Source organism: Juglans regia, chromosome 13 (genome assembly GCF_001411555.2).
Source record: "Juglans regia cultivar Chandler chromosome 13, Walnut 2.0, whole genome shotgun sequence".
In the NCBI taxonomy this organism is placed as follows: Eukaryota; Viridiplantae; Streptophyta; class Magnoliopsida; order Fagales; family Juglandaceae; genus Juglans; species Juglans regia.
The window spans coordinates 380,650-393,375 of record NC_049913.1 but is presented as its reverse complement, the minus strand read 5'-3'; the positions used below and the strand labels follow the sequence as shown (position 1 = coordinate 393,375).

Below are 12,726 nucleotides of genomic sequence, written 5' to 3'. Positions count from 1 at the left end.
TATCCACTTATTATAATAAAATAGATATATGGTATTGCTACTCCGTCCCATAAGTTTGTCTTTTTAAACTTACCACGGTCCACTGATGCAATTACATTTTGTTTCTTTTAAATATTAAAAAAATACACCACTTTGTTAATAATTATAAAATAAAATAAAATAAAATAATAACTTGGAGTAGCAAAATCTAGAGGCTAAAACGGTGTGCTTTACGAGCGCCTTGAATAGAGAAAGGAATCGATGATTCCGTCCGTCGGTGCGAGGAGAAAAGCTTTTTACCTCTAAATTTTCTCGGCAAAATTTCGGAGAAAACGCGTTCGTCCCGAAGTAAGGAACTAATGGCAGAACCTGTACCCAACAAAGCAGAAGAAGAAGACGACGACGAAGCAGAGTGTACAGTTAAAATGGAGGGTTTGTTACAGATAATGAGCCGGAAGGAGAAGAGAAAGGCGAAGAAGAAGATGAAGAGGAAACAGATTAGGAAGGAGATGGCGGAGAAGGAGCGTGAGGAAGAGGAGGCGAGGCTGAACGATCCAGAGGAGCAGAGGAGGGAGGGTGTGATGGAGGAGGAGGAGAAGGAGAGGAAGGAGAGGGAGAGGAAGCAGTTCGAGGATCGGGAGAGGGCGTGGATTGAAGCCATGGAGAAGAAGAATAAGGAAGAGGAGGAGCGAAGGATGGCTCTGGAAGAAGAAAAGTCGAAAAGACTACAGGTTCGTGGTTTTATATTTGGATGAGTTCTGTTTGGTGGTTGAGATAGCGTGGGAATGAGGAAAAGAAAATCATTCTATGGAAATTTCTCTTCTTTTATGGCAGGGTGAGAATGAAAACGAGTTTAATGAGGATGATGATTGGGAGTATGTAGAAGAAGGGCCTGCAGAGATCATATGGCAAGGAAATGAAATAATTGTGAAGAAGAAAAGGGTCAGAGTTCCAAAGAAGGACGCCAATCAACAAAGTAGACAAGAGGTATCATCAACTCAATTGAGATAATTGGCTTTGTGGTTGTGTTTTAAGTTTTGGATGGGAAGATTTTCAATCATGGAGGTTATAATTTCCTTTGCAGAATGCTGATAGGCCTACGTCAAATCCTCTTCCTCCACAGTCTGAAGCTTTTTCTAGTTATAAGAATGCATCCTCGGCAGAGCATATTTTAAAGAATGTTTCTCAACAAGTTCCTAATTTTGGAACCGAACAGGTAAGCCATACATATGTGCGCGCGAGCGTATAGTTCTCAATTTTTATGTTCAAGATGTCTTTTGCACGTGTTTATATTCGTTATTAACAATCAGCATCTAATCTGTTAATTGTGTACTTGTATCTTTGTCAGGATAAAGCCCATTGTCCTTTCCATTTAAAAACCGGTGCATGCCGTTTTGGTCTGCGTTGCAGCAGAGTTCATTTCTACCCCGACAAATCATTTACACTGTTGATCAGGAATATGTACAATGGTCCTGGCCTTGCCTGGGAGCAAGACGAGGGGCTTGAGGTCTGTAAATGCTGCCTTCATGTGATTCTTGTATCCTGATTTCAATTATGGAAAGCTTCTACACTATCATTTAACAGGGCAAGATTTGCCACACAAATCCTAATGCAGAAATGTGCTATTTGTTTAGGATCCCAAAGGCATGTTATCATTAGAAACTTTGTTATTCCTGTCTGTCTTTCTGTGGTTAATTTTATACTCTGCATAGATTTTTTATAGGTATACTATGCATAGAATTTATATCAGCAATTATTTGAGTCAGTCCTTTTTGACGTTTAGAATTATTATTGCTGTTCTTTGACTTTAAATCAGAAATCCATCTCAAGATTCACTACGATGAAGGTCCATGGTTTTGGCCTTGGTTGGTTGGAGTAAAAGAAATTAGCTCCTTTGTATCCTACTTGCCGGTCCAAGGGTGGTTATCTTACAGTATCCCTTTATTTATTTATTATTTTTTTATCTTGAAAATGTTAACCTCATATATTATTACACTTTTTTAAGCTTCCTTTGCATTTTCATTTCTTTTTCTCTTTCTGTTTGATTTGGTGACATGTTTTGTTCATCATGCCTGTAAATCCTAACTTTCTGCAGTCGTAGTTATTATGGTGAGATACAATTGTCTCTGTTTATGTGGCATTTATTGTAGATTCAATTGTCTCTATTGATTCGACGTTTATTTGTATATCATACCTCTGTAAACATGGTTCAAATTTCGGTTTTATATTTTAGATTTATTTTCTTTATAGAATTTGATAGCCAACTTACTCTGATTTGTATGCAAGTTACTATTCCTTAACAAGTTGTTTGTGTTCTGGGAATAATGCAGCTCTCTACTGATAATGACCATTCCCTCGCAAGGTTTGAGCATGCAAGCTACTATAGTTGAAAGAGGATAAACTTGGCACTTTTTTTTTTTTTTTTTTGGATAAGTAAACAAATTTTATTGATAAAAAAATAGGCAGAACCATATACAGAATTCTAAACAGTAAAAACAAAGGCGTGCCCTTTGCTACATAGGCACATTATAGACAAGAAAATCATGTAGGTCCATGCCATTGAAGTAAATATCAATGGCCTAAGTACTAAGTGTTCTAAAGAATAAATCTTTCAGCTCCTCCTATGATCTCTCATTGTCTTCAAATGTCTTGTCATTACGCTCCTGCCATAAACACCACATAATACATATAGGGATCATCTTCTAGACAGCTTTAATATGTTGCATGCCTCTTAGATTTGTCCAGCTGGCCAGCATTGCCACTACTATCTCCGGTATAACTTAAGACAAGTCTAATCTACTGAACACTTCATTCCATAATACCCGAGCTATCTCACAATGTAGTAGGAGATGATTTACAGACTCGCCCCCTTCTCTACACATGCAACACCAATTTACAATGATTACCCTTCGTTTCCTCAGTTTTTGGTTGTGAGAATCTTTCCCAATGAGGCTGTCCACATGAAAAAACAAAAGGCTGCTTTGGGAGGCGCTTTATGTCTCCAAAGCCTTCTCCACGGAAACTGAGTTTTGGATTCTTGTGTGATAGCCTTATAAAAAGAGCGAACCAAGAATACCCCTTTACCAGTCTTCCTGCTGAATGCTCAGTTTTATGGAGTACAAATGGCTGTAAAAATCTTCAAAGTTGCTCATTTCCCAGTCTTGTGCCGCCCTACTAAAGATAATGTTCCAACAGATCTGCCCCTGGATATCTCCATGACTTCCGCCACTAATGCATCTTTAGCACTAGCAATATTGAACAGTGAAAGGAATATCTCTTGTAGAGTACTATTATCGCACCAAATATCTCTCCAGAATTTAATCCTAGAGCCCTCACCCAAATGAAGTCTAGTGTCTCTGGTCAAGACCTCCCATCCTCTTCGAATGTGTTTCCACAAACCCATTCCATACACCCCCTTACTTCTTTAGTGCACCATTCCCCCCCCCCCCGTCCAAATAAACCTCCATATTTGCTCTCAATCACTAATTTCCACACGGCTTCTAGTTCCTTATGATCCTCATACTTCTAATGCCCAAACCACCATTAGAAATGGGGCGGCATACCTTCTCCTACTTTACAAGGTGAAACTTGAACTCCTTTCCCATTCCACTCCACAAGAAATCACATTGGAGTTTCTCAATTCGAACCGCCACACTTGCAGGTATAGGGAACAAGGATAAAAAATAAGTTGGTAGGTTAGATAAAGTACTTTTAATCAACGTAATCCTACTACCTTTTGACAAATATATATTTTTCCATCCCATCAGTCTCCGTTCTACTTTCTCAACCACTGTGTCCCATAAAGAAGACGCTCTCGAAAGAACTCCCAACGGAAGGCCAAGGTAAGTCATAGGAAGTGAGGCTATCTTACACCCCAAAGCGAGTTGTCGTAGATTAAGAACACCTCCAATAGGCACCGTCTCTGATTTGTCGAAGTTCACTTTCAACCTGGATGCTGCTTCTAAACAAAGGAGCAGGGCCTTCAATGCTCGAATCTGATTTTGATCAGCCTCACAAAAGATAAGTGTATCATATGCAAACAACAAGTGAGACATGTTAATGATTCCCCTCTCCGAGGTTCTGATCGAAAATCCATCCACGAAACCATTATTATTAACCAATGCCGAGGTCATCCTACTAAGCGCTTCCATCACAATAACAAACAACAATGGCGACAACGGATCTCTTTGTCTTAGGCCTCGTGTGCTATGAAAAAACTAGTTGGACTGCCATTTATCAACATTGAGAATTTCACCGTTGATATGCACCACGAATCCACGACCGCCACCTCTCCCCAAAACCACACCTCCCAAGAAGGTAGAGAAGGAAATCTCAGTTAACGTGATCATACGCCTTCTCTATGTCTAGCTTGCAAATGATCCCCATTGTGCCAGCCTTCAATCTACTATCCAGATATTCATTGGCAATAAGAACCGCATCAAGAATCTGTCTCCCTTTTACAAAAGCATTTTGAGATTTTGTAATGATCTTCCCCAAAACCTCACCTAGACGGTTCGCTAGCACTTTGGAAATTATCTTCTATACCCCATTCACTAAGCTTTTGGGCTAGAACTCCTTAACCTCCATAGCCCTCACCTTCTTTGGTATCAATGTAAGAAATGTGGTGTTAAGGCTTTTCTCAAATTTTCCAACCGAGAATAGCTCCAGAAACACCCGCATAAGATCTTCTTTTATCACATCCCAACAAGTTTGAAAGAAGTCCATAGAGAAACCATCAGACTCCGATGCCTTGTCTTTAACCATTTTCATCACTACATCGTAAACCTCCGCCTCCTCAAAGGCCCTGTCCATCCGAGATACATCATTCGGCTCAATGGCGTCAAAAGCAAGACCATCAAGGGTAGGTCGCCATCCCTCTTGGCACTTTCTTTACTTACGCTAAAGATGAAAAGAAGGAAGAGAATACCCGTCACTTCTCTTAATAGGCCATAATATGGGAAAATACACTTTTACCCTCCAACTAACTGGTGTTTTATGCTTTACACAACAAACTACCAGAACTGATATCTTGCTCCCTCAAATGAATAAAAAGTTGCAATGTTCACCTTTCAAAAAGTTCCTCCTTTAGCATTTGCACGTGTGCACAGAGAGAGAGAGAGAGAGAGAGAGAGAGAGAATCCAACGTTACTGGAAATTGTATATGGTTCTTTTGCATTATTTTCTTCCCAATAGGTGACTGCTCTACCTCGTTTTAGTCTAATTTTAGTCCATTTCGAATTAGGTTGGCTCCATGGCTGCCTAATTTGTATTTTCTAAATATCTTGAATAGTAGTCAAAGTTAAAAACCTATCAAAATGTTTTTGTGGAGGATGCAGACTCATTTTGTGGATTTGAGAAATCTTAGTACCACGATTTACCATCTGTTTCTTTTTACAGCTAATGTCTATATCTCTGATAATATATTCTTTTATTTTTTTTTTTCAATTTTTGTTTCCAGTACACTGATGAAGAGGTTGAACGTTGTTATGAAGAATTTTACGAGGATGTGCACACAGAGTTCTTGAAGTTTGGGGAAATTGTGAATTTTAAGGTTGTTGCTACTGTCCTAGTGTTGTTTTTGCCCACTATTCCATTAACATATTCTCACCTTGGGATATTGTTTTTATTGAGAGTTGAGTAATATTACAATTTTTTATTGAGGAATAACTCCCATCTTGGGATATTGTGTTTATTGAGAGTTGAGGAATATTACAATTTTTTATTTGTTGAAGAATTTGATCATATTGGTTAATTATTTACAATTGATGATTATGAATTCCATTAGCTGCTTATAGCTATTCTGGGAGACTATTTTCTGGTGCTAACTATGGGTAGTTGGGAGTTATGGTTTGTCTTAGGATAACAAATGTCATGTCTTTTTCAGGTGTGCAGAAATGGCTCGTTCCATTTACGGGGAAATGTCTACATACAATATAAGTCACTCGATTCAGCTGCTCTTGCTTATCATTCTAGTAATGGCCGGTACTTTGCTGGGAAACAGGTATTGTATTTACCTTAAAGGTGAAGTCTCTTAAATATAAGTACCATGTTCTCCTTATTTTAGCTGTTGCATGAGCTCTTGGTTCTCTCTGTAGTGGGATATACCTTCTACCAAATTTCAATCTTTTTTTGTTTGGTAATCTGAGTTTTTATTGATGAGGAATAGGCATAACCCAAGTACATGAGACATATACAAGAGCAACACCTAGGACCAAATTTCATAATTTAACCTCTCTATTATTCAACTAATTTTGGTCTTTTAGCTTCCTGAACTCAATTATTCACTAATTTTGTTCAGTGGTAGTTTCTTGTGAGTGTTTTATTATAACGCCCTAATGGAAGGCCAAAACCACTTGGTCTATACTCCAAAATGACTAGTCAATGATACAATTGAACTTCCATTGGAACATTATAAAGAGCAAGAACTTCTTATTTCCAAGTAATGTGGGATCTTATACATGACCCGCATTATCATCTTATTATATGGGGTGTCACAATCTCTCCCCTTTAAATTCCTGACGTCTTCGTTGAGCCTATCCGTTGTAGGTGGCACGGCTCAAGTCCCACATTTCTGGTTGTGATAGGCTTTGATACCATTTGTAACTAGGGCTGTAATCGAGTCGAGCTAAGCCTTTCTTTGGCTTGCTGAGCTCGGTTCGACTCAAAATACTCGAGCTCATCCCACAAACGAGTTCGAGTCGAGTGGAGCTCAAGCTCTAATTGTTTATTTTTTTTAATTTTTTGAATAATATTTAATAATTAATAAATTAAATAAATAAAAGATCTAATATTGAATTTATACTACTAACAAGTAGAACCTCTATTGAATTATAAAGTTTTAAAAAATTTATAAATAATTGATATCTAACTAGTTGATATTTATCCAAAATAACAATATATTATATGCCTACATATATTATTAATACATACACCTAATATGATAATATATATCTATTTCATAAATGATTTCCTCATACTAGTATATGAAATTATTAAATTTTATCGACTGATTATTATACAAATTATAAAATACACCTATGAAGTATATTCACTATATAGACATAAAAAATTAGATTACATATTATATATTTAATTATAAAAGTGGTATGCTTATATTATTAGCTAATACATATATATATATGTATATATACATAGGTGTATGTATATATTTATCAATATATGAATGAGTTTTAATTGAGTCTAGCTAACGAGTCGACTCAAGCATAAACGAGCGGATCTTAACGAGCTTTTGTCGAGTCGAGTCGAGTCGAGTTTTGTCGGATATGTGTCATTTACAAATTGAGCAGGTATGCTTTCACGAAGGAGTTTTTTTTTTTCATGAGTCGAGTTCGATTCGAGTTTAACCGAGCGAGTACTGAACGAGCTATTGAACAGACTGGTTCATTTACAGTCCTATTTGTAATGTCCCAATAGAGGGCCCAAACCACATGACCTATATTCCAAAAGAACAAGTCAATGATACAATTGAAGTCCTATTGAAACATTATAAAGAGCAATAATTTCTCATTCCCAAACAATATGTGATCTCATAAACCACCTACCTTAACCTCTTATCACATGGAGTATCACATTTATTGATCTTCGTGTTGCTTTTGGCAGGTAAGTTGTGAATTTGTCAATTTGACCAGATGGAAGGTTGCCATATGCGGGGAGTATATGAAGTCAAGGTTCAAGGTATAATTGGCCCCACTTTTTGTTTTTGTTTTTGGCAGTAATGTACTCTTTTTTGTCTTTTGTTGGTTTCCATTGTGCTTTTATTTTGGACAGATACGTGCCATTCATTTAATAATTTGATTTTGATAAAATAAGATTATTGATCTTGAATCACTTGTTGATGTTAATTTTGAGTCCTGCTCTTCATTCTTCCTGACTACATCCTTGTTGCATCCTTATAGACATGTTCTCATGGAACTGCTTGCAATTTTATCCACTGTTTCCGCAATCCTGGCGGAGACTATGAATGGGCTGATTGTGATAAACCACCTCCAAAATATTGGGTGAAAAAGATGACTGCTTTATTTGGTTATTATGATGAAGCTGGGCACGAGAAACAGGTGGAACAAGAAAATTTGGGGCATCGGCGGCACTCTAGCAAGATGATGACTGATGTAGACAGGTGTGCCCATATTTTTCCTTGGTGGATGAACATGTGGTACCTAGTATCTGTGAAAGCGAATATCTTAAGCTATGTTTTCTGAGTCAATTTTTTCTTGATGAAATATCCCTTCCACTCTTCCAATCTAAACAACCAGATTACGTGGATTGTAATTTATTTTCATCAAAACCTTTTAACTATTAGAAATGTCTTTTGTTTCTTCCAATTTCCCCATATGAAATGTGATATGGGATAGGGTTCCTAACAAGCTGTATGACCATTTTAATGATTTAGAAGGCCTATGATCATCTCCCCCCTGTAAGAACAGAGTAGAGGGTGAGATTTTGAGTTGAGCACAAGACCCGCCACATGCATGTGGTCCTGAAAGATCTTATTATAGAAGAAGTATCTGTAGACGGTGCCCTGTTGGTTGTTAATTTGTAAATCTCGTTTCCTATAATGTTAAAAAATACCACCATACAGTGAGCAAACACAACTTATCCAAATGTTAGAATAAAGCTCTGATTGGAGGAGCCGATTTTTAATTGTCTTTGTTTGTTAAATTGTGCATATTATGGTTTTATGATCATTTAAAATAAAATCCAGTTCTTGGAGGCAAAGTTTGACTTCCAGATTTTGGTGTTAATGCTTCTTAATGGTGCCTATTTGTCATACTCTTAACTGTGGACTTTTTGTTCCATATCATCCAACTTGTCTATATTGTAATTCGTATGTATTATAAGTCAGTCTACCCCTCGACGAGAATTTGTTCTCTATATGATCAGATGCTTCTCTTCAAAGTGTTCATATGATGATTGCATGATTCTTTCTGCTTATCAATAGTTTCCTGAATATCCATGGCAGGTCTTGCTCAAGAAGATCTAAATCCAGAGAGATGGATTTCTTGAATAGCAGTAGCTGTAGTGGAAGAAATGGCAGTGGTAATGATGTTCCAAAGAGCACACGGTGGAGGCAGTATGCGAGTGATGATAGAAAGCAAATGAAAGTTCTTGGTGAGGATATGTATGAAGAGAATACAAACTTAAAAGAAACTAATCACATGAAGAGCAGAACTCATGATACAGATTCTGATGGTGAATGGCTGGATAAGGATGGGGACAAAGAAAGATACAGAGATAGATACCATGGTAGTGCAAGCAAAAGCTCGAGATCTCAGAACGGGGATAAAAAGCACAGATCATGTGGAGATGAATCTAAGGGGGATTGGTCAGATAGTGAAGATAGAGAAACTCACAACCGTCATGCTAGGAAAAGATCAAGACACAGCAGAGAAGCTAGACTCCTGGATGATTGTGAGGACCAAGAAAACCGTAGGAGAGAGTGGTCAAAAAGAGATGGAGACCGAGAAACATACCATGGTCAGATGACCAAAAGTGCAAGACACCATAGGAAAGTGAAGTATCCAGATGATCATTGGGACAGCAAGAACAGAACTCATGATACTGGTGTAGATTGGTCTGATGGGGAAAGAGATAGAGATAGAGATAGAGATAGAGACAGGCATCATAGAAAAAGGAGGAAAAGCTCAAGACACCAGAGGAAAGTGGAACGTCGGGATGATCATGGGGACAGTAAGAATGGAAATCATGAAGGAGAATGGTTAGATAGGGACAGCAATAGTGATAGAGAGCAAAGTAGACGACAGAAAGGCTCCGAACAGGACAGCATCTCAGATGATCATGGGGATAGCACAAGCAGGGCCGATGATACTGGTTTTATGAATGATTAGTCAGGCAGTGATGGAGAAAAACACCATAGTCGAACAAGGAAATGTACGAGACACTGGAATGAAGTGTCAGATTTCTCTGATGATGAAAGGGAATCAGCAAAAAAGTTGGAAAGATAAGCGTCACAGCGTGGAATCCAGTGTAGGGAAGTCTGGTCTAGAAGAAGGCTCGAGAAGGGATTGTTGAGCGGTGAGTTAAGCAGTTCAGGCAGCTAGTTTTAATATTCACAGGCCCTGAGTTTTTAGATAATGTACTCGTTTTGGAGTTCTAGAACTTGAAGGTACCTTGTCTATATCTTCATTTCTTATATCTGCCCTACCCCCTTTAAAAAAAAATGAAATAAATAAATCCATTGAGAGGAGTATCTCCTTGGTGGGATATGCTGCTGACAGCATAACTCATAACAAAGCGGTCCATTGTTGTCTTAGGCTGCCTTCTTGCATTCCCGCTAGCATGGAGAGGGTCGGGCAAGCTTCTTGTTGGTTTGTTGGTTGGGAGGGATTGTCTGAATATTTCTTAGTCAAAAGGCTTGAAAATGCATATATACCCGTTTCGGTTCCTTATGTTATTCTTTTTGGATTAAAGATGTCCATTTCAAAACAGTTGTGTTCTCTGAAGACACCAACCAGAACACATTATTCACTTTCCATATACAACGGGACAGGCAAAAGGCATCACTGATAGACGAGAGTATATCCTTGAGACCATATACATGTTTAACATTGCAAACAAATGTGTTGTCCAACGTAAGGCTTTCCGAGTTAGCGATGAAGCCTTGTGAACAAAATGACTCTTTGAACTAAGATTGAATTGGCCCTCTCTGTGTTGCACGTAATAAATCTGTCCGCGATAAGAAAAAATCTACACAACTTCTTACTATTCACACAATTTTTACACACTATACTTTTTAAAATTTTTATTTTTATTTTTATTTTTTCATCAAATATTTAATATATGAATAAAGAATAGAAGAATTGAATTAGTTTAAAAAAAAATTAAAATTTTAAAAAAATGTGGTGTGTGAAGGTTGAGAAGGTTATGTAGCATTGCTCAAATCCAAAAATGCCCGTTCATAATTTGTATGTAAAATTATCAATATCCACGTGTTACATTTAAAATTATACAATAAACAAGGATTACAAGTTCTTTCAATAGTGGTAGCATAATCGAAAACTGCAACATTTTCAAAATAAATTTATATGAAAAGGAAGAAAACACAAATTTGAGCAAGACATCTACATATAAAAGCTTTTAGTGTTGAAAGAGTGGATATTTAAACTGCACCTTGTTGGTCCCAAATTGAGCAAGATGATAATTTGCTCATTGCAATATTTTTACTAAACCTCTCGAATGCGAACACACGGACAGAAGCAGCGGATGAGATGGATGCCAAAGTCTACAACACACCCAAAAAATCCAGCCCTTCTCTCTCTTCTAGTTGTCTGCACAAGAGGCACGCCATAGACAGGATTGGGAGCCATGTACTGCTGATAAGATGTGGTGGCAGCAGGCATTACCGGATACATAATTGAAGTCGTTTCGAAGACAATCTCCTGTTGGGGTAGTTGATTTTGACTTGGAAAGGTTAAATCTGGGAGGGCATGGATCGCAGGTGATGGAATGGGGTGACGGGTCTGCTCGAGGTCAAGCCATGGCGGTAAGGGTGGAGCCGATGGCTGAGTTGAGTAGTATGAGTGACAACAATGACATGTTGAGGGAGGGTAATAGGGCTCATGGACATGGTTCTTTCTTCTCTTCTTTCTTGACCAGAATTTAAGCTTCTTCACAGCTTTCATCATCTTCATGAAGCTAGTCAAGTGCAGAAAACCTCTCTTAGTTAGGCTCACGGATTTGCTTTTTGTGTCCATGTATAATCTAATGCATATACGCTCTTCCAAGAGCACCGTTAAAAGGAATCTTTGAAAAGCTTTTGTTTCTCAAATTTTAAATCTTGTGACCGTTGCCAGCCCACTAGCTCCAGGAACCCCACCTACCATTCAGGAAAAATTGTTGTGCCACTCCCCAAGATCAGGAAAGGTGCGTCCCCAGCTCCCTTTTCTTTCAACTGTTTTTTTTTTTTTTTTTTCAAATATGTGCATCTACTTTTAGTTCCGAGTGTCTGCGTATTAATGCTCAGACCAATTGCCCCAAGCAAGAAGAAGGACGAATTCTATAACGTTAATGCTCAGACCACGCTGCTTCGAAACCCAGTCCATTTCTTAAGTTCCTGTTAACCCAATCCCATAAGATTCTATATATATGCCCTATAAGCCTCTATAAGTGGAGAAGACCCACCTCCAAATCAGAATAGATTGATACCGCCGCTGCCATTCTTCCCCTTTTAGAGAGGGGCTGCTCTGCCGGCTTAAGTTCTTGTTACTTTTTGGCGCGCTCTCTCTCTCTCTCTCTCTTTTTTTTTTTTTTTTAAATTTTCTTTTCACATTTTTTAATATATTTAAATATTTTAAAAAAATAAAAAAAAACACCACAATTCACGTAAAATCACTCCCTTATTTATTAAGTAAAAAAAAAAAATTGTCAAGCGATAAAATTGAACGGAGGCAAAGTAGTTTTTTTCCCACCTTTTAAGCAGCAACCATATAACCAATCTTACATCCATAAGAATTTTACCAAAATTGAAATGGAAAAAGCTGAAGTATTGAGGGAAATCTTGCCTGACCGTAGATTTAGCCTCTTTCAAGGGAAAAATGAAGAAAACACAAAAGGCAAGAGATAGAAGCTGTATGTATTTATATTCACATAAGATAGATGTATTGTGTCAATACCAATAGAAACTTGAGAGAGGGTGGGGTCAAGAATGTATATATATATATATATATATATATATATATATTGTAAAGGAAGATCATATCCCTTTCATTC

General features: G+C 37.7%; 1 protein-coding gene across 1 annotated transcript; it reads left to right on the top strand.

Annotated features, from left to right (window-relative positions):
- The first annotated feature begins 225 nt into the window (after nt 1-225).
- On the top strand, nt 226-9,973 carry LOC108988914 (zinc finger CCCH domain-containing protein 5). The gene is made up of 9 exons (XM_018962311.2): nt 226-710; nt 814-966; nt 1,064-1,195; nt 1,328-1,486; nt 5,438-5,530; nt 5,864-5,980; nt 7,600-7,674; nt 7,896-8,116; nt 8,960-9,973. Exons 1-9 carry the CDS (start codon nt 339-341, stop codon nt 9,843-9,845), a joined length of 2,208 nt encoding a protein of 735 aa, XP_018817856.1. The 5' UTR covers nt 226-338; the 3' UTR covers nt 9,846-9,973.
- Nucleotides 9,974-12,726: the final 2,753 nt, after the last annotated feature.